This window comes from Phyllostomus hastatus, unplaced genomic scaffold (genome assembly GCF_019186645.2).
Source record: "Phyllostomus hastatus isolate PE091 unplaced genomic scaffold, TTU_PhHast_1.1 phas_contig_254, whole genome shotgun sequence".
Classification (NCBI taxonomy): domain Eukaryota; kingdom Metazoa; phylum Chordata; class Mammalia; order Chiroptera; family Phyllostomidae; genus Phyllostomus; species Phyllostomus hastatus.
This window is the reverse complement of record NW_025333810.1, coordinates 7,893,387-7,918,202: the sequence shown is the minus strand read 5'-3', so window position 1 is coordinate 7,918,202 and position 24,816 is coordinate 7,893,387. Positions and strand designations below refer to the sequence as shown.

Genomic DNA, 24,816 nt, shown 5'->3' with positions numbered 1-24,816 from the left:
AGAAGGAGTGATAGCTGTTTCTTTTGTGATAGGAAATTTGCAAGTACGCGAAGCAGTGTATAGTAGGTTTTCACTTAATATTGTCAATAGGTTCTGTGACTTTAAGCAAAACAATGTTTAACTGACCAATTTTTTCGTAGGCTAATTGATATAAAGAGTCGAGTTCCTACAGCACCTCATCAACATTATAAGGAGTGGGTGTTATTTGGAGACCTGCTGTATACTCTTATAGATTTATTCATTACTCCACAATGTTTTTGTTCTGAAACCTGTTTAAAACGTTCAATTTAAAGCAGAAGTTTAAAAGCCTCCTTTGTCCTGTGTACTATCTCTTTGCAACTCCATTAAAAAAGAGAGGCTTAGATCTGGACCAGTCATGAGCTCACTGAAGACAGTCTAACAAAAAGGCACAGAAACCCAAGATCAACTCTCAGCACAGTCATGGGTGAATCGATGGTAACCATGTGGAATCTTCTATGTGGGACTTGTAACACAACGTTTCATGACTTCATAGTAAATCTTAAAATAACATTTAGTTTTTCTAAACATTTCTAAAGCACTCTAAATTTAATTAAATACAGATAACAAATCTCATGTATTAAAAAGGGAAAAGGAAAATAAAATTAGGAAAAATTCTATAGATAGATTTTTAAGAAGCCAAAATACATTACTAGAAGCAATACTAAATAAGTGAAACTATATAAATAAAATTGATAAGCCAAATAATCCAATATTGTTAAGTATTATAGTTACTATAATGTAGTTGTATTATAGGGCAAATACTGGATTGGCCAAAAGGGTCATTTGTTTTTTTCAGTAAGATGGCTCTAATAGCGCTTAGTTGTCTTTAACTTCATTTGAAACAATTTTGTTGGATTGTATTGTGACAGCTGTCATATCAGTGTGACCAAAATGGGTGAATTTTTGTGTGCCATTTTAATATTGAAGATGGAAGAAAATCAGAAAATTTTCAGCTTATTATGCTTTAGTATTTCAAGAAAGGTAAAAACTCAGCTGAAATGCAGAAAAAGAATTTGTGCAGTGTATGGAGAAGGTGCTCTGACTGAACATGTCAAAAGTGGTTTGTGAAGTTTCATGCCAGAGATTTCTCACTGGCTGGGGCTTTATGGTCAAGTAGACCAGTTGAAGTTGATAGCAGTCAGATCAGGAACAATTAGTATTTTACCATGTGAAAGACAACTGACATACTCAAAATATCCAAATCAATAAAGTTATTGGTGAAAATGAAAACTGTCTTTATTTTACAGAAAAAATGGAAAAAAACTAAACGGACCTTTTGGCCAACCCAATATTTGTAAATGGGCCTGGTAATTTAATCATTTTAATGGAGTGACCTGAGATTTATTTAGCAGCCTAAGGAATAAACATTTTTTTAACTGACAGTAATTTGAGGTGAAATTTATATACAATGAAATGTTCTCATCTTAAATGTACAATTCAATGAATTTTGACAAATGTTAACAGAGTGTATCCATCATGCCAATCAAAATATAGAATAAAAGCGTTCCCTCATGTTCCTTCTAGTCATGGGGATGCTCCATAGGCGACCACTGTCCTGGTTTTCACCACTAGAGATTAGTGTTTCTCTCCTACTGAACCTCATATATATGCAATTATGTAATATGTGCTCTTTTAAAATCTGGCTTTTTTCACTCAACATATTTTTGCATGTTGTGTCTGTCAGTGCTTATTTAAAATTTTTGATTAATAATCCATTGTATGGATATACTACAATTTGTTTATTCATTCTCCTCTTGAAAGACATTTGGAATGTTTCCAGTTTTGCTGTTGTGTTAAAAGCTGGTGTAGACATTCCTTACAAGGGTATCTGTGGAGTATGTCATATTTTACCTTGGGTAAATACCTGGGAGTGGAATTGCTGGGTTAGAAAATATTTGCATATTTAATTTTATAAGAAACTACCAAAATGATTTCCAAAAATTTTATATCCCAACTAGCAATGTATGAGAGTTCCAGTTGTGCCCTATTTGCCAATATTTGGTTTTGTCTGTCTTGTTAATTTTAGCTAGTCTGATAAGTTTGAAGTGGTATTGTATTGTGGTTTTAATTACAGTTTTTCTGATGACTAATTATGTTAAACACATTTTCCTGTGCTTGTTGCTTGTTCATAAGTCTTAATTTTTATTGTGTCTTTTCAAGTTTTTGCACATTTTTAGTTGGGTTTTCTTTTTTAAATTATATTTTATTGATTATGCTATTACAGTTGTCCTGATTTTTCCCCATTTGTTGCCCTCCACCCAGCACCCCACTCCTTCAGGCAATCCTCCCAACATTGCTCATGTCCGTGGGTCATGTGTGTAACTTCTTTGGCTACTGAATTTCCTGTACTGTACTTTATATCCATGTGACTATTCTGTAACTACCTATTTGTACTTCTTAATCCCCTCACCTCTTTACCCATTCTCCCCCACTGCCTTCCCATCTGGCAAACATCAAAATGCTCTCCTTATCCATGATTCTATCTCTGTTCTTGTTTGCTTAGTTTGTTTTTTAGATTCAATTGTTGATATATTTGTACTTATTGCCATTTTATTGTTCATAGTTTTGATCTTTTTCTTAAATAAGTCCCTTTAACCTTTCATATAATAATGACTTGGTGATGATGAACTCCTTTAGTTTTTTTTTGTTTGTTTGTTTGTTTTTTGGTCTGGGAAGCTCTTTATTTGCACTTTGATTCTAAATGATATCTTTGCTGGGTAGAGCAGTCTTGGCTTTAGGTCTCTGCTTTTCATGACTTTGAATATTTCTTGCCAGTCCCTTCTGGCCTGCAAAGTTTAGGGAAACCAGCTGACAGTCCTATGGAAACTCCTCTCTCAGTAACTAACTTCTTTTCTCTTGATGCTTTTAAGATTCTCTTTATCGTTAACCCTTGGCATTTTAATTATGATGTGTCTTCGTGTGGGCCTCTTTGCATCCGTCTTACTTGGAACTCTGTGCTTCCTGGACTTGCATGTCTATTTCCTTCACCAAACTAGGGAGTTTTCCTTCACTATTTTTTCAAATAGATTTTCAATTTCTTGCTCTTTCTGTTCTCCTTCTGACACCCATATGATGCAAATGTTGAAATGCTTGAAGTTGTCCCAGCGGCTGTTTGCACTATCCTCATTTTTTTGGACTCTTTTTTCTTTTTGTTCTGATTGGTTGTTTCATTGGTTCCTTATGTTTCAAATCATTGATTTGATTCTTGTCTTTATCCACTCTACTGTTGTTTCCCTATAAATTGTCCTTTATTTCAATTAGTGAATTCTTTGTTTCTGACTGGGTCTTTTTAATGCAGTCCAAGTCCTCACAAAGTTCCTTGAGCATCCTTATAACCAGTGTTTTGAACTCTGCATTTGATAGATTGCTTATGTCCATTTTGTTTAGCTCTTTTTCTGAAATTTTGATCTGTTCTTTCATTTGGGCCATATTTCTTTGTCTCCTTATTTTGGTAGCCTCCCTGTGTTTATTTCTACGCGTTAGGTAGAGCTGCTTTGACTCCATGGCTTAATGTAATAGGTGTCCTGTAGGGTTCTTGGCACAGCCTTCCCTGTCATCCAAGCTGGGTATTCTAGGTACATTCCTCATGTCAGCTGAGTATACTGTCCTCTTGTAGTTGAGCCTTGATTGCTGTTGGCAGATCAATTGGAGGCATTTACCCATGCCAGTCAACTGCAAGGACTGGCTGTGACCACTGACCACCAACGTCAGCCCTCCATGGAGGATCAGCGGTGCAGGGTCAGAATGGTAGTGCTCTGACATGGTTTGTAACTGTCCACTGTGTTCACTGGCCCTGGTATTTCCTGGGTAGTGCAGGCCAAGATCACCCCCCGGCCCCGTGTTTTGCCTGGGGTCACCCTGCCTGGGCTATGAAGCAATCTGAGACGGCTGCTACCTGCACTGGGCTTGGAGATTCCCAGGTGAAGCCAAGCTGTGAATCTAAGCTGGCTGCTGCTAGTGCCTGGCTTGGGCTTCACTGAAGCCAGCTGTTGCTTTTTTGATATGATTTAGGAGGTTGTGAAACATGAGCCAAGACCAGCCATTCATATGGAGAAGCAGCTTGGGTGGGCCTGTAAGTTGGTTGGGGCAGAGTCTCTGGGGATCTCCAAAGGGGGTCCAACAGTGTTAGCCAGGTTGATGGATTCTCAGATGTGTCCAGCTTACTGACTTTGTGTGGGGAGGGTTTAGAAAAGGGGCAATGTCCTCTGCTCTCCTTGATGCCAGACACTACAGTTTCTCTCTGTTTACCCTTGGTGCCTTTCAAGCTGCTATCCTGGTGCTGGAGCTCAGAGGGAGTGAGCCTGAGTAGGTGAATCCATGTGTGGGTTCTTTAAGAGGAACTGTTTGGGGCTCCAAGAGTTTCTTCTACTGACTCAAACCCTGTTGGTTTTTACAGCCAGAGGTTGTGGGGACTTATCTTCCTGGCACTGGAACCCTAGGTTGGGGTCACTGGTGTGGGGCTGGGACTCCTTGCTCCTGAGGTATCTCTCCCAAATTTTTATGCACCACACTTGGGTGTGGGACCAACCTGTTCTACAGAGTCTGTGCTCCTCCTACCATTCTGGATAGATGCGGTAGTCTTTTAATTCCATAGTTGTCAGACTTCCATTAAACTCAATTTCTGATGGTTCTGAATGATTGTTGTTTTATATCTTAGTGTAATTTTGATGTGGTTGTGCAAAGAGGTGAGCCATGTCTGCCTATGCCATCATCTTGAAAGAGGTCCAGATGGGTTGTCGTTTCATTATTTATTTTTAGGGTTCTTTAGAAATACTTTCTTCTGGCTCAAGTTTGCTTTCTCATATTCTTATCCTTGAGTGGGTCTTTTGTTTATTGTATTCATTTTTATTTTTTCAGCTTTGAGCTGATTATAGATTCATTTTTGCATTCAACGCTATTTTACATTAGTTTTAGATGTACAGCACAGCAGATAGACATTCATATAGGTTACAGAGTGTTCCCTCTGATAATTTGAATGCCCACCTGGCACCATAGATAGTTATTACAATACTGTGACTATTTCCATATGGTTTACCTTATATCCCCATGTCTATTTGTTAGCTACTAATTAGTACTTCTTCATCCTGTCACCTCATTTCACCCCTTTTTGATGAACATACATTTCAAATTTGGATGAAAACCAGTGTATCATTTTTTCCATCCTAGTGAAGCCCTTTTGTATCTTAAGGAATATTTCCTCCCACCACAGTCACAGAGATAATCTCATATCTTTTTCTAGCAGCGTTATAGATTTGCTCTTATATTTTGGTGTGTGATCTACCTAGAATTAATTTTTCTGCATGTGTGAAGTAGAGGTAGGTATTTAGAAGTGTTTTGCATGTGTTTATCTGGTTATTTCAGTCCCACTCACTGAAATGCCTCAGGACCCTCCTTGAAAATCATTTTGACTGTGTATATAGGGGCCAATTTTGTTTCATTGACCCGTTCATCTCTCCCGGAACCATCATGTTGTCTCGGTTACTGTAGCTTTATAATGAGACTAGAATCAGGCAGTGCAAATTTTCCAGGTTTTCCTTTTTCTTTTTCAAGGTTCTTTTAGCTGTTTGAGGTCCTTTGCAGTTCTATTTAAGTTTTGAATCAACTTGTTAGTTTTCACTCAAAAAGGACTATAGACTATAGATTAGAATTATATTGAATCTGTAGATACATTTTGAGAAATTTAATTTTACCCGTCCATTTATCTGTCTTTAACTTCTTTTAGCAATGCTTCATAGTTTTCAATGGAGTTACTACACTTATTTTGTTAAATTTAATCCTAAATATCTAACAGTTTCAATGGTATTGAATTGTACATTTAAAATTTTTATTTTCCAATTGTCTCATAGTATATACAACAAATTATTTTTTAAATAATGATGTTGTATCTTGTTATCTGGCAACCTTGTTAAATTGACTTATTCTAGTAGCTTGCTTTTGGGGGGTACTTTTTTAGAACTTTTTACTATTTTACATTTATGATCATATTGTTTGTGAACACAGACTGCTATCTCTTATCTTTCATTGTTTTGCCTTTTATTTCTATTTTCTCCCTTAGTGTACTGGCTCCATCCTCTAGTATAGTGTTAAGGTACAGTGCTGAATAGAGGTGGTAAGAATGATATTCTTGGCTTTCAATGTGTCACATTAAGTCTAGTTAGCTGTGAGACTGAGGAAGATTCCTTCCATCCTAGTTTGTTGAGAGTATTCATTTTCATGAATGAGTTTTGAATTTTGGCATAAGCTTTTTCTGTGTCTGCTGAGGTGATTGTATATGGATTTTCTTTTTTGTTCAGTGGAGGAGTTGCATTGATTCAGTTTTGCAAGGTTGTAATTTATACAGCCTTGCATTCCTAGGATAAGCTCCTTTTGGTCCTGATGTATTATCCTTTGTGCATATTGCTGGATTCTTTTTGATACTGTTTTGTTAAGGATTTCTGTCATATTGTACAGAAATATTGGTCTGTAATTTTCTTGTAGTGACTTGTCATACTGGTTGTCTTTGTTGCTTAAAATTATTTGGGAACTGTTCTTTTCCCTCAATTTTCTGAAAAGTTAATATCAAATTATCATCATTTCTTCCTTATATATAATTCACAAGTTAAACCGCCTCGGCCTGAAATTTTCCTTGTGGGAAATTATAATATACAAACCCAATTTTTTAAAGTTATTTGGCTATTTGTATTTTCTACTTGTTATGTGTATGCTACAGTAATGTGTTTTTAAAGGCATTTTTGATATTTTTATCTTCATTGTCAAATCTGCTAGTAAAATTTTGTTCATAATAAATTTTAGTATCCTTTTACTATCTGTTGTGATATTATCTTTTGTTCCTGATTTTGATAATTTGTGTTTTATCTTTACTTTTTCTTAATCTATCTTTTCAGAGAACTGATTTTGGGTTTTGTTGAAGTTTTCTTCAGCAAAGAGAAGAAAACTCTGTTTTCTTTTATCTATTTTATTGATTTCCATTCTTTATTACTTTCTTCCCTCTATATTGTCTCTTATTCATTCTTCTTTTTTCATCTTCCTAAGGGGACACTCATTAAATCTCTTTTCAAAAGAGAGTTAACATATTTTCTTTTATTAATTGACTTTAGAGAGAGAGGAAATGGGCGAGGGAGGGAGAGACAGAGAGAGAGAGAAGGATTGAGACTGAGACTGATTTGTTGCTCCACTTCTTTAGGTACTCATTGGTTGTTTCTAGTATGGGCCCTGACCAAGATCAAACCCCCACCACCTTGGCATATCAGGATGACACTCTCATCATCTGAGCTACCCAGCCAGGGTGAATATATCTCACATATTTGACAAGCATTATTTTCATTGTCTTGCAGTTCAAAATATTTTTAAATTTCTCCTGTTATTTTTTTTTTTTGACAGTGGATTTTTTTAGCGGGTGTTGTTTAATTCCAAATATTTGGAGATTTGCTAGATATCTCATTACTGTTTATTTTAAATTTAATTCTATTGTGGTTTATAAAAATCTCAGATTTTAATGCTTTGATAGTTATTGAGACTTGTTTTAACACTTAGCACATGGTTTTCCATGGTGAGTGATCTGCTCGGCCTGAAAAGAATGAGCCTGCTCAGTCACTGGGTGTCATCTGTAAATGCTGAGTAGATCTAAATAGCTGATCCTGTTGTGATCACCTGTCTTTTCTGATTTCTTTGTCTAGTTTTCAGTCATTGAGAGGGATGTTAAATTTTCCAATAATTGTGGATTTGTCTGTTTTACTTTTTAGTTCTGTTGGTTTTTGCTTCAAGTTCTTTTGAAACTCTATTAGGTACATACATATTTGTGTGTGTGTGTGTGTGTGTGTGTGTGTGTGTGTGTGATCTTCCTAATGAACTGATCCTTTAAAAATGTCCTCTTTATTCTTGTATTTTTCTCTATGCCCACTACACACACACAGCCCCATACACACACACACACATCCATTGTATCTTTCTCATGCTCACTCTTTGCATGGTTTATCCTTTTAGTCCTTTTAGTTTAAACCTGAGTATGTCTTTATATTTAATGACTATCTCTTGTAAACAGCATATAGTTGGTCTTGTTTTTCAATTCAGTCTGACAATCTCTACCTATTAAATGGAATGATTAGTATATTTACAATTAATGTAAATATATAATTAGTATATTTACAATTAATATTTGGGGGCTTAAGTTTACCATCTAGCTCTCTTTTCCTATTTATTGTATCTATTTTTTGTTGGTTGTTTCCTCCTACTATATTTTTTGTTAATTGAATAGTTTTTGGCATCCTATTACACTTTTTCTACTGACAGCTTACTGATACTTTAAAAAATTATTTAGTGCTTTTTCCATGGCTTACAGTATGATTCCTTAATTTATCACAGCCTGTTTAGGATTAATATAATATTTTATGTAAAATTTGTAAATCTTGGAAAAATATAACTCCATTTATTCCCTCTCTTTGTTCTTTATTCTATTTTATACATTTTAGTTTTGCATGTTAGTAGCCCCACATGGGAATGTTATTATCTTTGCTAAAACAGTAAGTTATTTTAAAAAGAAATCAAGAAAAGAGAAAAAATTTATTGTTCACATGGTGGGCAGAAAAATAGCCCCCTAGATATGTCCATGTCTTAATCTCCATAACTTGTGAATATTTTGTTAGATGGCAAAGGGGAATTAAGTTTGCAGATCTAGTTAAGATTGTTAATTAGTTGACTTTCTGTCAGGGAGATTGTCCTGAATTATCCGAGTATGATCAAAATAATCACAAAGAGTTGTAGAAGTGGAAGAAAGGGCAGAAGAGGAAGTCAGAATGATTGAGTGTGAGCCCTGGCTGGCGTAGCTCAGTGGATTGAGCACGGGCTGGGAACCAAAGTGTCCCAGGTTCGATTCCCAGCCAGGGTACATTCCTGGGTTGCAGGCCATAACCCCCAGCAACCACACATTGATGTTTCTCTCTCTCTCTCTATCTCCCTCCTTTCCCTCTCTAAAAATAAATAAATTAATTAAAAAAAAATGATTGAGTGTGAGAAGAACTTAGCTTAGTGTCGCAGATGGAGGATGGGGCCAGGAGCCAAGGAAAAAAGGCAGCATCCAAATCTTGGAAGAGGCAAGGGAATGGATCCACACCTGGAGCCTCTAGAAAGGAATGCGACAACTTGATTTTAGTCCAGTGACTAAAATCGGTCAGATTTTGGATCTGTAGAACTGTAAGCAGGGGTATCCATCCTTTTGGTGTTTTGGGGCCACACTGGAAGAAGAAGAGTTGCCTTGGGCCACGCATTAAATACACAAACACTAACAAAAACTGATGAGCAAAAACAAGGTTTTAAGTAAATTTACGATTTTGAGTTGAGCTGCAATCATAGCCATCCTGGGGTTACATGTGGCCCGCAGGCTGCAGGTTGGACACCCCTGCAGGATGAAAAACTTGTGTGGAACAGCAACAGTCCTAAATGAATACAGTTACCCACATATTTACTTTTACCAGCATGCTCTATTTCTTCCTCTAGATTTGATATTCCATTTTCCTTCTATCAGCATTTCTTGTAGTATAAGTCTGCATATGATAAATTCAGTTGTGTATTATATAAAAAGTCATCATTTTGCCCTTGTTTATAACAGATGTATTTTTTTCACTAGCTATAGAATTCTGTACTGAGAGTCTTCCTTTCACACTTTAAAGAGATTTCTATGTTGTCTTCTGATCTCTGTCATTTTTGATAAGAAGGCAGACTTTGTCATCTGTGCACAGTATGGAATTTGTCTCTTTATTTCCATTAGTGGCTTTTATGATTTTTTAATCTTTAGTTTTTAGGTATTTGACTATGGTTTTCTTTATATTTACCTTTTTTGTTTGTTTCTATAATTTGATATTTTCCACCAAATTTAATAAATCTTTGGCCATTATTTTTCTACTCTTTTCTCTGACCTATTCTCTCTTCCTCTCCCTGGGGGTAACTAACATTATACATGTTAGATGATTGGCTGTTGTCTCAGAAGAAACTGAGGTTCTTTTCATTTTCAAAATTTGTTTTCTAACTTCCAATCAAGATGGAGGCATAGGTAGACACACTTTGCCTCCTCACACTACCACACAGAGAATTACACCTAAACCTCCAAACAAATAACACCCAGAACTGTCAGAAAATCTAACTGTATGGAAGTCTGACAACCAAGAATTTAAAGAAGCCACAGTCATCCAGATGGGTAGGAGGAGCGGGTCGTGGAGACAGGCAGTGAGGTGAGGAGACACAGTGTGGCATGGAGAGGTGGCAGCAGAATGAAAGGTCCCACATTCATGTGTGGTAGATAAAAATTGGGGAGGATACCTTGATGGTGAGTGATTCCTGCCCCAGGCCAAACTGTAAAGCCCAGGGTTCTAGCAGCAGGAAGATAAATCCCCATAACTTCTGGCTATAAAAACCCGTGGGTGGTTGGGGCAATGGAAGAAACTGCCAGATTTTCAGGAGACTCCCCTTAAAGGGCCTGCATGGTTTAGAACATATGCAAATCCTCCCACTCTGGGATTCACCACCAGAGCAACAGCTGGAAAGGTGTCAGTCACATACTTGGAGTGGGTGAAATGATTGGAAACCGGGCGAGTGCAAGGCAGAACTCCAGAAGCCAGGCAAAAGCACAGTCCCCTCCCCAAGCCTTCCTTCCACACAGACCCACAAAGTAGTGAAGCAGGTTGCCCAACCCTGGTGATTACTTAAGGCCCTGCGCCATACAAATCACAGAAGGCTTTTCTATAATAGGCCATGCTACTAAGACAAGAAGTCAAAGCAGCTCTACCTAATAAGTAGAAACAAACACAGGGAGGCTGCCAAATTGAAGAGACAAAGACATATGACCTCAATGAAAGAATAGAACAAAACTCCAGAAAAATAACTAAACAAAATGGAGATAACCAACCTACCAGATGCAGAGTTCAAAACACTAGTCATCCAGATGCTCAAAGAATTCATTGAGTATGGCAATAGCGTAACAGAAGATGAAGTTTACCCTAAGTGAAATAAAGAAAAATCTGTAGGGAACCATCAGTGAAGAGGAGGAAGCTGGGATTCAAATCAATGATTTGGAACATAAAGAAAAAATACACATTCAACCAGAACAGCAAGAAGAAACAAGAATTAAAAACAAACAAATAAAAAAACAAGGATAGTATAAGAAGCCTCTGGGACATCTCCAAATGTACCAACATCTGAATCATAGGGATGCCAGAAGGAAAATAGAAAGAGAAAGAAATTGAAAACTTATTTGAAAAAATAATGAAAGAGAACTTCCCTAATTTTGTGAAGGAATAGACATACAAGTCCAGGAAGCACAGAGAGTCCCAAACATGTTGAACCCAAAGAGTACCACAGCAGGGCACATCACAATTAAAATGACAAAGGTTAAAGACAAAGAGAGAATCTTAAAAGCAGCAAGAGACAAGCAGAGAGTTACCTACAAAGGAGTTCCCATCAGACTATCAGCTGATTTCTCAAAAGAAACCTTACAGGGAAGAAGAGACTGGCAAGAAGTATTCAAAGTGATGAAAAGCAAGGACCTACAATCAAGATTACTCTCTCCAGCAAAGCTATCATTTAAAATGAAAGGGCAGATAAAGTGCTTTCCAGACAAGGTAAAGCTAAAAGAGTTCATCATCACCAAGCCCTTATTACATGAAATGTTAAACGGACTTATTTAAGAAAAAGAAAATCAAAATTATGAGCATTAAAATGGCAACAAATTCACAGCTATCTACAACTGAATCTAAAAAAGCAAACTTAAGCAAACAAGAACAGGAATGGAATCCTAGATAGGGAGACCATTTTGAGGGTTATCAGCTGGGTGGGGGAAGGGGGAGAATGTAGGAAAAGGTAGAGGGATTAAGAAGTATAATTGGTAGGTACAAAATAGACAGGGGGAGGTTAAGAATAGTATAGGAAATGGAGAAGCCAAAGAACTTATATGTAGGACACAAGGACTTGAACTAAGAAGGGTGGGGGTGTGGAAAGAAGGAGGATACTGGGTGAAGGAGAACAAAAGGGGAAGAATTAGAACAACTCTAATATTATAATCAATACAATATATTTAAATTTTTTTCTCCTTTTTTCCAGTTTTGATTGTTTTGTTGACCTATTTTGAACTCCATCAACCACCTTTCTCTCCTGTACAGTACAGTCTACTGTTAACTCACTTATGAATGTTATACTTTCCTGTTCTAGAATTTTAGTTTTGTTTTTTTAATATGTTGCATTTCTCTGCTAAGATTTTTCATCTGTTATGTCCATATTTTTGTCTAGATTATAGTTCTATTTTCTTGTCTCTCTTCATGTACAGTAATTTTTTATTAGATGCTGGAAGTTTTAGATGACAGTGTTTGTAGGTTTGGATTATATTCTCTTCCTTTATAGAGTGTCAAATGGTGTTCTGGCAGGCAGCTAAAATACTGTTGGAGCCTGTTGAGCTTATTTTTTACGCCTTTAGATTTTGTCGTTATCCGAGGATGTGTTCTTTTCTTTAGGCTTGATCCTTACTCCGAAAGCCTGGCCTTTCTGGAGTCTCAGTTGGATGCACACAGTGCTCAGCATGTTTCTCCACGTGTGGCTGCAGCAGAACTTTGTCTCCTGCCACTTCACACTCCCTGCCTCTGTCATCTTCCGGTCCTGCTGCAGCTGCTCCCTGTTCGGTCTCACGGTTGCACTGTGCGAATGTACACAGTGCCCCGAATGTTCTCAGCAACCGCTTCAGGAAAACCCCATGCAGACTTCTGGTCCCTTTTTTGCACTGTAAATTTCATTTTATCCACACCTCATACTCTGATCTCATCCTCCTAAGCCCTGTGAAACTGTTGCCTTTTGAGCTTCACCTCCCCACACCACACTGGGATTGTGTCCCCAGGTTGAAAAAACTGGAGCACATGTGGACTTTGTTTTCCTCTCAAAGATCGCAGGATATAGCAATAGCTGTCGGTCTCAAAGACCTGTACCAATCACTAAAATATATTGTTATAATTATTGTATTTTATTAGTTATTGTTGTTAATGTCTTACTGTGCCTAATTTATAAACTAAACTATCATACGTGTGTGTATAGGAAAAAGTAGTATCTATAGGGCTCAATAGTGTCCATGGTTTAGGCCTCCACTGGGGGTCTTGGTACATACCCCCCACGGGTGGGGGACAACTGTTCAGTTCCTTCTGCAGGGTCTGTAAATCGCTATGTGGAGGTATTCGCTGGTTTAGAATGTTATGATACTTCATCCATACGCGATTTATTCACTTGTTTTTTTAATCCCCAATGAAAATCTAGGGAATAGTATTCATTATTAAATACCAGAGACATGCACCAGTATAAAACACAAAACCTTTCTCTCCTAAAACTCATTAAGCCGAAATATGATTGGATCTTATTTAGTAAAACATTGAGAAGCATAGTTCTATCTTGTACATTTTTCTCCTGCTTTGACATGTCATTCATGTTTACTTATCGTTAGAAAACTTTGATGAAACTGCTTTTCTTCATGGGTGAACCTTTACTGTTGGGGCATTTGGCAGGGGCATTGAAGCTAACTAAAACAAAAGCTCTAGGTTCAATGTGTCTCTGTGAGAAGGCTCAGGCTCCCTCTGGTGGCAACATATCTTACTATTTTTATTGGAAAAAAAAACAAACCATTGATAACGTGGGAGATGAGGTTGTCAGGGTGAAGTGATGGCTCCAGTTAAACACAAAACAGACGCCTGGTGCCTTAGATAAAGATTCAGCTCGAAGCCCGTGGAAGGGGCTCCTGAGCAATCTTCCCTAGCCAGGTTGCTTGGTTCCATGGCTTCTCACCCTTCTTTACTTGTGAGCAGGGGAAAGGAAAGGAGGGAAAGGTTAAGGCATCTCCTTACCCTATCTATTCTGACCACTGAGGAATGTGATGAGAAGTTACTGAGGTATTTATGAAGTGCTTTGAATTCCTTAAATAAAGATGTTTTGTGAACTTACAGTTTTCTTAGTAACATTTCAGCTCTTAGCTTCCTTTTAGAGCAGTGGTTGGTCGGTCATAAGACCACAAAAATAATAAGTCAAATGCTGCCATACTTATTAAGGGTAAAATAGTTTACAAAATATAGAATATGATATAGTATGATATTTTCAAGGTAGTATAAATGGAATATTTGGGAAACGAGGAGGGAGACTATATATGCAATGATGGGGGTTAAATGCTTTGTAGATTTATGAATGTTATTGTTTTAGTGTTTTAGAAGAAGAAAATGGATTCTGAATGATATTGTGTCGAACTAATTTCTTTGAAAATGAATATTAATTTAAATTGGGCTATTGCTATAAGGTGCGGATGAGGGATGCTTTTAAAGAATATTGGACTAATATGGGACTGTGTGTGTATTTTTTGTATATGTTGTATCTGTTGGCAACATAGGGTTCTATTTCCTCAGGGACTTATTTGGAGAGTTCAAGTAAAACATCTGCAAAATTAAGGGCCTCTTAATTAAGAAAAATGACTTAAATTTTCACAGCTTTCTAAATGCTTTTGAGCTGCTGATCATAAATTCATCCTAAGTTATTGATTAAATGTGTGCAGATGTAAGCATGAAAATAATACATTCCTCATTAGCATATGTTTACATTTGTTGAATCACAGGTGGTCCAGCAATTGGAGGAAATTAGCATTTTTTTAAGCTTTGGAACTTTTCCCTGCCTGAAAGCTGTTTGAACTTGCTGGCCATTTCAGAACTCTGTAGTTAAATATATGAGTGAAGGTGCCACTCATGATCTTTAATCATCTAGACTAAATTCCTGAATCTTTTAGGACCAATATTTATGGCTGGAAGGACTGATATTCTCATTTAGGTTAAGATAACATTTCTGCTAATACTTTTGAGATGGGAATGAAAGGCATTTCCTGTGGAATTGCAGCAATAGTAATTTTTTTTGTAACATGAAAATACCTTACTTTTTCTGATAATTAAGGTAGGAAATTTTCTTAGCTAAGAAAAAAAATGAGAGAAGATAAGTCTAAATAAAAGTAAAACTCCTGCAGTTCTAACACTCAGAAGTATCCACGTTAGTGTCTTCTAATATTGGCACCTTCCCTGGCGGTGTTACTGAGTGGTTGACATATTGTCCAGTGAATTGGGCAAGCCAAATGTAGGAAAGGTGGATTCCATACAGGAAATCCTCTAAAGGAAGCACTTCTTTAGATATTTTTAAGCATGCAATTTTATTTTTATTACAAAATCTATTAACAATATCATATTTTAATGTCTGAGACCAAGATTTTATTCCCTCTCCTTTTTCATCCATGTTTTGACTCCTTTTGAGTTGAATGAAACATCTTTACCAGACTTTTTTCTCTATAGAAGTTAAAACTACTTAGTCAATTCAGTGCTAGAAAGTAGCTTATTGTATCCTGTGGGCTCAGAAAGCCCTACCGGAATGCGTTGTGGTGCCCTTATTAATTGAGAAAAATGAAAGCAGTGATAATACCGTATGTTGAAAGTGATACTGATACAGATAATGAATATAAAATTCCACAGGGCAGTGTGGAATTGCTTAGCTCCAGGCCTTTTCATTGTTAGGGTTTGGGTCTTTCTTTGGGCCTGTTTTTAGATCTCAGTTCTCTTGAAAGGACGGATGAAAGCTTATCATTTTCTTACTAGCAAAAAGACATTCTGGGGAGACAATTGCATTGCTAATAGATTTCTAGTGTTCCTTGTTGTGGGAAGTGTGAGCACACGAATGCTGGCTGAATTTCCTGTTCTAGGAAGTTCAAGGGCATGGTGCAACGATTTTCTGCGCAAGTCACTCTTGCAAAAGAGATTTGTGGGTCTATACGTAGGGATGGCGAAGGGCATATGAGGGTGACAGCATTTGTGGGCACATGCCGTTGCCCAGAAATGGCACAGTGTCAGCCGTAACATGAAAGATGGGTCCGTGGCACTCAGTCTGCTGGTCTGGGCAGTCCCACTGTTTCCTTTCCCCTTGTGGCTGGTGTTTCTACCAGGTAATCACAGATCATGTTGGGACTCTTTCTCTTAACAACCGGGATGAGGTTTGTTGTTGTTGTTGTTGTTGTTACTTAGAAATAGCTACAAGGACCAGAAATGGAAACCTCAAATTATTCTTCACTGGAATATCACCACTGGAGGGGGTGCAGATCTGACCCTGTAGTTCCAAGCTCCATCATCAAAGGAAGCCCTGTTGTGGCTGCTTTTACTGTTGTTCTTGTTCAGTGCTACTACCAGATAAACTATCCTGGTGTCTTTCTACCAACCACCCCACATTAGTTCTGTTGGCCCAGCCTTGCCTTTTCATCTCAGCTGGCAAATAAGAACTTCACAGTCCAAAAACTCCCAACTGTTAGTGTTGTAGCTCTGCTAAAGTTAGCTGCGAGATTGTTAGATGAAGTGTGTTTGCAGAGATGACTGCTGTTTTCTTGATTTATAGGAGAAGCCCTGATATCCAAGCTAAAGAAGAGTTATGGAAGCATATTCAGTGAGTACTGTTTTTTTTTTCCGCATTGTTTTAAAACTCGTGTGGTTTTAAGGCATTGATGAGGAAGACCCCTGACAGCGAGAAGCAGCCCAAGGCTGAAGCCTGTCAGACAGCCTTCATCGCCGTCATTACGGGAAACAGGGAACGCACCGTGGTGGTGCCTGGCGGTGCCAGGAGCCCGACATCTCTGCTCCTAAAGCCACTTAGCCTTGCCTGTAATTGGGCCTCCGACAGGCCAATACTTTACAAATAAACACCAAGAAAAACAGATTCAGAAGGAAAAAAGCTACCTACTGCAGGGGAGAGAAGTACAGAATTTTGTAGAGAAACTAAGAGAGTCTGGAGAGCCACCGATGTTGGATATTGATAAATTGGAAGAAAGCGGAAGAACTACTGAAAAGGTTTTCCTCCCCCTTTTCCTTGAATACATTCCAGTTTTTAAATATCTGTTACTGGCTTATGTTTCTGTTTGGTGTGCTAATACCATGTTTTGGGACACGGTGTGAAAGGCATTAGTATTTATTTATACCAGCATCACAACTTTAATTCTCTCACTCCCTTCTAGGAAGGAACTTGTGGATCCGTCGGGGCTGTCAGAAGAACAGTTAAAAGAGATTCCATACACTAAAGTAGAGTGAGTATGTCTTTGAAAATCTTTTCATAGAAGTTTTATTCATACTTGGAAGTTAGTAATTCATTCTTGCTTTCTATGCAGTGCTTAAATTTGCCTTTTCATTTTAACTAAAATGAAAAACAACTGTAGGGAAAGAAGAAGAAAGGGTGTATTACAGCGAATCCTTCCCCTTTTGTACACAGTCACTGTATCTCCTATTAACTGTTTGTATGTGGTAGGCACAAAGGGACTTTTGATGATGATGTTAGTTCTAAAATAAATTCCTTTTCTGAGATACTCATTGATCGGTAACAAAGTTTCTTTTTATTCATTATTTAACACCAAGAGAATCATGTTGACTACAAACCTCATCATGTAAGTCCAATCCAATCCCTATCACAGAACCAGCACAGTGAATGTGCTTTGTGAAAACATAGGGCTTTCTGAATCACCACTCAGCGTGGGAGGCAGCAGGTGGCCTGTTTACGCAGTCTTCTGTCCTGGCTGTGATGGTCAGAGAACGTAGCAGTCTACTTCACTGCTTTATTTACCTTCTCTAACTCATGCTTCCTTTTCACTCCAGTCAATTTGCAGGTTGGTATGCACTCTCCCCACCTCCATCCCCCAACTCCCTCATTTTTAGGCCAAAGATTGAATTCTTAATAACAGGCTAGTTAGTATAGCTAGACAATCACCAGCTTTTTCTGGTAGGAATGCCCTTTGTCTGCATTGTAGAACTACAGGAAAGAATTCAACAATCGGGAATAATCTCATTACAATCTAGCAGTTGAAAGTAATATGCACACAGTAAATGTGTATACAAATACTGTAAAGAGTTTCATTTTTGTGTATGGTTGAAGAGCAGTGTTCTGTTTTTAACTTGTGAAATTGAAGCCATTTAGTCTTTCCAAACGCAGAGGAGGGGTCAAGTTTGTTTTTGTTTTTTTTAATTCTCAAAGTCATTATTCCTTCATGGTATCAAATATTAAGGAATTATCCTGTTCCGACTTATTGTGTGTTTGTTTCCACGTTTTTCGGTTGCCTGTTCAGGACCCAAGGAGACCCGATCCGCATCAGACATTCTCACTCTCCGCGAAGTTACCGCCAGTATCGAAGGTCCCAGTGCTCAGATGGAGAGCGCTCGGTTCTGTCGGAAGTGAAGTACGTAGGCGGCAGGCCTGGGCGCAGCGTCACCCTCGGGGCTCCAGAACAGCACAGTCCAGTAGAACTTCTTGTGATGATAGAAATGTTTTATACCTGTGGCTATTAAATATTTGAAATGTGGGTAGTGTGGCCAAGAGCTATATGTTGAATGTTATTAATTTTAATTAATGTAAGTAGCCATATGTGGCTGGCTAGTGGCTACCATATTGGGTAGTGCAGATCTAGACCAGACTTAGGCTAAATCATGGCACTTCCAGGCTGTGCACTAGCGCTTTCAGAAGAAAGGGAGAAAGTGCAGAAGCTGTTCTGTTGTGAATGATGCAGCCATATTTGAGAGAAGGTGGCATTAGAGATTTTGGTTTTTGGTTTGATGGCATTTTGCTTTTTCTTTTCCTACAGCAAATAATCATATTACAGTCATTTATTTCATTGTGGTTTTTTTTTTCTTGTGAGAAAAGTGACCATTATCTGGCTTGGCATGATAGGTGATATCCTTTAAATGAGTATGTTAATGAAATAATTATGCATCCATTTGTAAAAGTACTATAATCTTAGAAATTCATGTTCTTTGTATTGCTGAGTAGGAATGTTAACCAATAAAATGAATTAAGGCTCAAAACTTTGATAAACATGAATACATTGGGAGATGGGCTAGCCTGGTGGAGAGAGGCATAGGCCAGGTTTCGTTTATTTTTTTGTTTATAAAATGTAGGTGATGGCTGTCTATAGCACTACAGGTTCATAAAAAAGCACCAATGGCCAGTGAATGTTAGAAACAAAAAGTCCTTTATACATGTCACAGTTAGATAAGCACATGCTTTATTCTTGGTTCTTCTGTGTATTTGCTTTGATTCTGGGCAAATTACTTAACCTGTTTAACTTAATTCAGAAACATTTATTCAATACCTCAGCATTGTGGTGGGTACTGTAAGGAATACAAAGAAGTATAGAATATGCATTCTAGGCTGTAGCCCTCTTTCAGCTCAAATTGTGATTCTCAGAAATAATTCTAAAACTCTCTCTCTGCAGCTCAAAAACGGACCTTGTGCCCCCGCTTCCTGTGACCCGCTCTTCAGATGCCCGGGGTTCTGGGGGTGCCACGGTTCATCAGGTTGGTAGTGATACAGTTTTAAGGAGGTCTTATACTGATGACAGTTTTGAGAAGCGCTTCTCTGAAAGTTATTTGGGGAGGTAGGAAAATGAATTTTTAACTTTACTCTGAGATTCTGTGTTTTAAAAGAACATGTACAGAACATGGAAGGAGAAGGAAGGAGGAGTGGTTGTGTGGCCCAGACAAGGCACAACGGGGAGGGGGGGGGGCCGGGAAGCGCTATGTTGGGAGTGTGTGAGAGAGAGAGAGAGAGAGTGCAAGGCCTAGAGGGATCTGAGGCTTGGGGCGAAGCCAAGGATAACAAAGATTGTAAGATTGTTTGGAGCCAGAATAAAGTAACAATGGCTTCACTAATTCAAAACAAAACAAAACAAAACAAAAACCTTCTTAAGACTTTTAGATATGTTTGAGCCAGAGAAACACGGAGAAAGTGATCGACACTTGGTGGGGCAGATGCTCCATTGATATCTGATGGCAGACAGGAGGATTCTTCAAGTCCTGTTTCATTTCTGTCTTCTCCATCAGAGGGAATTACCTTTGTTTTGGAAACGTTTTTAAAATGTGGTTAAAGGGGAATCCAAGGACATAGCAAAGAATCTAGCTGCCTTGACAAAATCAAATTAACACTCAGCTAAGTTAGATATTTCAGGGGAATACTGTAGCAAACATTCCAGTAAGGTGTTTGACATCACCTCTCATGGTATTTGTTTTAGTAGGCTAGGAAAAAAATGTAGTCTCTATAAGATCAGTGGGTGGATTTATATCTGGTTAAACAACCACTCTAAAAACAAAGTTGATGTCTATAATGGATCTAATGGGATGTTTACAGTAGATCAGTGTCAGCCTGTTGTTTGCAGTGCTGTGGTTTTCAGTCCTTTTTGGATTTCAGATCCCTTTAAAAAGCTAATATAACTACTGTCTCTCTCCCATAAAAATACATGTAAGCACACAGGCAGCTTTGTATATAAATTCTTGGAGTTCAAGGACAGCCCAAGAACCCTGACCCTGGCAGTATTCATCATGTGTTGCCCTTTGCTTGTTTTGATTCATTTTGCCAAGAACAGAAAAAACCCTATGCTCATTTTTAGGTTAGGTTGTCTAGAAACAGATTCTGAGATAAGCATTTTGCATGGAGGAAGTTTATTGCAAAGCGCTTTTAGGATTAATACCTGCTGGAGAGTGGAAGAGGTTTGGGCAGAGAGGAGAGAGGAGCTGTGTAGTACTCATACAGCCCCACTAAAGGCATCGCTGACTCCACAGGAGCTCCGGAGTTGAGACGCCTCTTCTAGTTCATTTCACCTGGACTCAAGGGGGTTAGGCCTTCACACACTCACATTCACTATGTAGCTGTCGTTGTATTAAGGGGACCCCTGAGGGGGGACATGACCTTGGGCCAGGTGGCTCTCTTCAGCTGAGGGAATTTCCTGCAGAGGGGCTGGGTTTTGAGCTGTATTGCAGCCTTCACTCCCAGCAGCTGGGGGAATGAATGCCTCAGTGTAGAAGATCAGGTGGTTAACCCAGCTTCCACTACAGTCTGCATAATATTTGATTAGATGAGTCTGGGAGAGCTAATAGGCTGTTCAAACAGATAATTTGTTTGAAATCAATAGCACTTTTAAAAAATTGCTTTCATATTTGTAGTTGGGGTTTTGCATCAAGACTGACCTGCATTTGTGTCTCCTTATCTCCACATACTTACTACTTGTGAGACTTTAGGCAAAGAATTTCACTTCTAAGCCTCAATTTCTGTGCAGTTTAGATAATAACTTGCCTTTTAGATTACTGCAAGGAGTAATAAGCAGTTATCTTTCAGAGCTTTTTTCAATCTTAAATTTAAGGTGATTTTAATACAAATAGGAATTTTACTTTATTGTAGTTTTGCTTTTCTGATTACTCCCTAACTCAGCAATTTTCAACTGGTGTGCCACCAGAATTCAAAAACATGCAGTACCCGACAGGTCAGGGCACTGATCCCTTTTCCCTTAGATTCATTCTCAAATGAAAAAAATACAGCCGCTAACTCAATAATAGCCATCTAATGTGAATGAATCAAAATTATACCTACTTTTTTTTGGTCAATTGGCAAAAAATACATGTTTTAGTGTGCCACAGAACTTTAGTAATTAGTTTACATGTGCCATGAGATGAAAAAGTTTGAAAATCACTACCCTAGGTGATCACCACCACTTAGGAATCTTAAAAAACCTAAAGAATTCACATTAAATGCCACACATAAGAACAATTCACTTACATCTTCTGATCAGTGGCACTGGTTCTAAGGTGGTCACTGGGACACCTTTGATTTTGAACTGAACAAATAGCTAATGAGCACATCTAAGGAGCAGCAGGCACTGGCCTGGGCAATCAGTAAACCACAGCCTGCGGGCCAAAGGCTGCTGCCTGTGTCTGTAGCTCAGAAGCTGGTCATGATTTTTACATTTTTAAAGAGTTTTTTAAAAAGGAGTACGTAACAGAAACCAGAGGTAGTTCACAATCTGGCCCTTTACAGAAAAATGTTTGCTGCCTCCTGGACTAGACGGAGGATGGAGGAGTATCAGACCTAAAAGTAAACAGGCAGACAGAACACAAAAAATTAGGTAAGCATTACAAAGGAACAAAGGCCTGATTAGAACATCGAAGGGGACCTTTCTTTCCCAGGGCAGTCAGAGAAGGCCTTCTCAGAAAGTGACAGGCAAGCTGAAACCCGACAGGTGAGGAGGAGCCAGCCAGGGAAGCGGGAGGGAGGCTGGCGTAAGCGGCAGGGAGAGCACAGACAACAGGAGGCTGGGACAGGCCTGGGTGCTTGAGAAGCTGTGGCCTGAGCACAGTGGAGTAGAGGGAAGGACAGGTAACTCGGGGCCTTAGATGCTGTGGGAAGAGTGGATTTTATTCCAAGTGCAAAAGGAAACCACCGCTACAGTTGCCAGGAGGGAGGTGTGCAAGCAGGAAGGTCGCATTTCCTGAGTTCCACCTTGGAGCCAGAACAGGCGCCTGGCCTGCCTGTGCCCCACCTCGCCTTTTCATACCGAAGGCTGATGTGAGTGAGGTGCATCAGGGACTTTGACTCACTCATTTCCTTAAGGGTTTGCAGGCAGAGGGGACATATTTTGTCCCAGACAAACTTAAAAACATGTAATGTTTGTTTCAGGTAACCTCCCAGCTCCTGTCTGGTGATGCTTCTGATGTATTAGCTCCCTTCCCGTGCCCTGACCCTCATGTGCACTGGTTTGTCTGGAAATCTTCCATCCCAGACAGTCACATGTTCCAAAGTTATCTTGATTCATACTCCCCACATGTGTTGTTCCTTCAGTGCTTCTGTGAATGCCAGTAAAACAAATTAAGCCAGTCATAGGAACTTTTAAAGTGATGATTTTTTTTAACCCAAATTAATCCAAAATAGAATTCTGGATAGCGAAGCTCCTTTTGTGTGGCATATGGTTTTGGGGGATAGTAAATATGCTTGTTACCTGACCTACTGCCCCATGAGGCCATCGCTAGGAGGTAAGAGCAGGAAGGCTCAGCAGAGCAGGGAGCTGTGAGGTACTGTTAGTGTCATTCTCAGGGCCTCCGCCTGGCATCATGGAGTCGGGGGTGAGGGGACACATGATCCGATTCCAGAAGTGCTGGGGGTGGTACCCAGGTTCTGGTAGTTTGATTCCGTCTCTCTGATGAGGTCCTCCTCCACCCCAGCTGACAGGAATCTCTAGCACCAAGTGATAGGGGCCCCAGGGCATTGTGTTATGGGAGTTTCATTCAGTGACTATGGGGATATAATGAAGAAAGATTATAAATTGTCCACAACTTCCTATTCTCTTTGCCCCTCCTTAGAAAAGTGGAAGGCGGGAGAGCCTGGTTGAGGAATGGCTACAAAGAAAATGACAATGGGAGCGCTGGGTTGAGATTTATGCCTAATTTTCATGAATAAAATGTTTATGCATATAACTGCCAGAACTAATTTTTCTATATTAAGACTTAAACACAATCATGTTATCATAGGTAGCTAGAGGGAGTATTTGAACAGCTTTTGGTATTATGAACTTTTTTCTTATAACTTGATGTCTCTCATATAAGAAAATATTAATTTCTGATATATTCATGAATTTACCTGTATTATCTTCTGAATCTTACTATTTTTCTTCTAGAGAAGAAATGGGTCTAAAGATAGCCTGATTGAGGAAAAATCTCAGGCACCTACAAGCAATCTGGCTGGAAAACATATAGCAAAAACAGTAAAAACTATCCAAGCTTCACGCCTCAAGACAGAGACTTGATCCCAGTGAGGGGCTTGGGGTGGGGGTGGGGTGGGAGGGTGTGTGTGCTGCCCTTACTTTGAAGCTGTGAATTATCATTATTCAAGTGTCTCGGACCTGCAAGTGTTTGTCCAGAAGAATTGAGTCTGTTGCTTCTTTAAAGGTTTTACAGTGTATTTGTGCTGAAGGGCCTTTTTATCTGGTAACTGGAAGGACAGTCTTGTAAAGACTCATTCACTGGATCCATATCCACAACCAAAACCAGAGGCTTCTGACCTGAGGTCTGGAATCCTGGACCGCGGCTGGCTAACCACACAGCAGCAGCATGCCAGGTGGGATGAGAAAGGTCTTCCCAGCTCTGGGTGGGTCTTGGCCTGTGCAAACGCGTGACAACTGTGGTCACATCACTTTGAGACTGTAGATATTTTTATTCATATGTTCTTTGTAAAGCTGTATTTTGTGGCATTGAGTTCCACTGGTTATTTACAGATGTAAAGCTTTTTGTTTGAAAGCATTGCTTTTAATTTCTAGTGTTCTTTTCATTAAAAAAAGCTATATGTGGATTTTAGCTTATAAATTTATTACTCTCAACCTCAAATGGTCCCTCCATTGTGCTGGGCTACCTGACTCTCCTCAAAGACTATCTGAGACCTTTCCCCTGTGCCGATGACTTTGCTATGTACTTTACACGGAAAAGACTAATACGAGCCATGTTTTACCTTCCACTCACACCTCTTCCCCAAGTGGTTCTTTCAAGCTCACCTCCTTAATTAAGGTTTATTTCTGTAGCTGAGAGAACATGCCAGTGTTCTTCCAGGAGACCCAGTTTAAAATGCTGCTTCCCCAGCTGGGCTTAGGGCATTATTGTGCTCATCTCCACACCTAGCAATCATATGGACACCTCCCTCTCCTATTACCAGGTCCTGTTACCTCTGCCCTCCATAGCTTAATTATCCCTCTACTAATTGGCCACCAAATTGGATATAGTAGCCTCCAGTTGGTCCACCGGTATCCTTTCTTGTATACGTGAACTAGTGCTATACCATAGGATTTCCCCTTGCTTCAAACATAGCCTTAGTCTGGCATCTTACCTGTTCAGTCTGTAACATTCCCAGCTTTCACTATGGCCACCTAACATGCCTCATTAAGCACTCAACTCTGTCTACATCAGAGCACTAATGAGGGAA

General features: G+C 39.0%; 1 protein-coding gene across 3 annotated transcripts in view; it reads left to right on the top strand.

Annotated features, from left to right (window-relative positions):
* The window catches only part of EPB41L4A (erythrocyte membrane protein band 4.1 like 4A), a 249,755-nt gene extending 226,091 nt beyond the window's left edge, over positions 1 to 23,664 (top strand). For all 3 annotated transcript variants that reach the window (XM_045837932.1, XM_045837933.1, XM_045837931.1), the window contains 5 exons: positions 16,444 to 16,491; positions 17,057 to 17,125; positions 18,155 to 18,265; positions 19,298 to 19,379; positions 23,522 to 23,664. In XM_045837932.1, the coding sequence (XP_045693888.1) occupies positions 16,444 to 16,491; positions 17,057 to 17,125; positions 18,155 to 18,265; positions 19,298 to 19,379; positions 23,522 to 23,650 (439 nt within the window). In that variant the 3' untranslated portion in view covers positions 23,651 to 23,664. The remainder of the gene's footprint in view (positions 1 to 16,443; positions 16,492 to 17,056; positions 17,126 to 18,154; positions 18,266 to 19,297; positions 19,380 to 23,521) is intronic.
* The last annotated feature ends 1,152 nt before the right edge of the window (positions 23,665 to 24,816 follow it).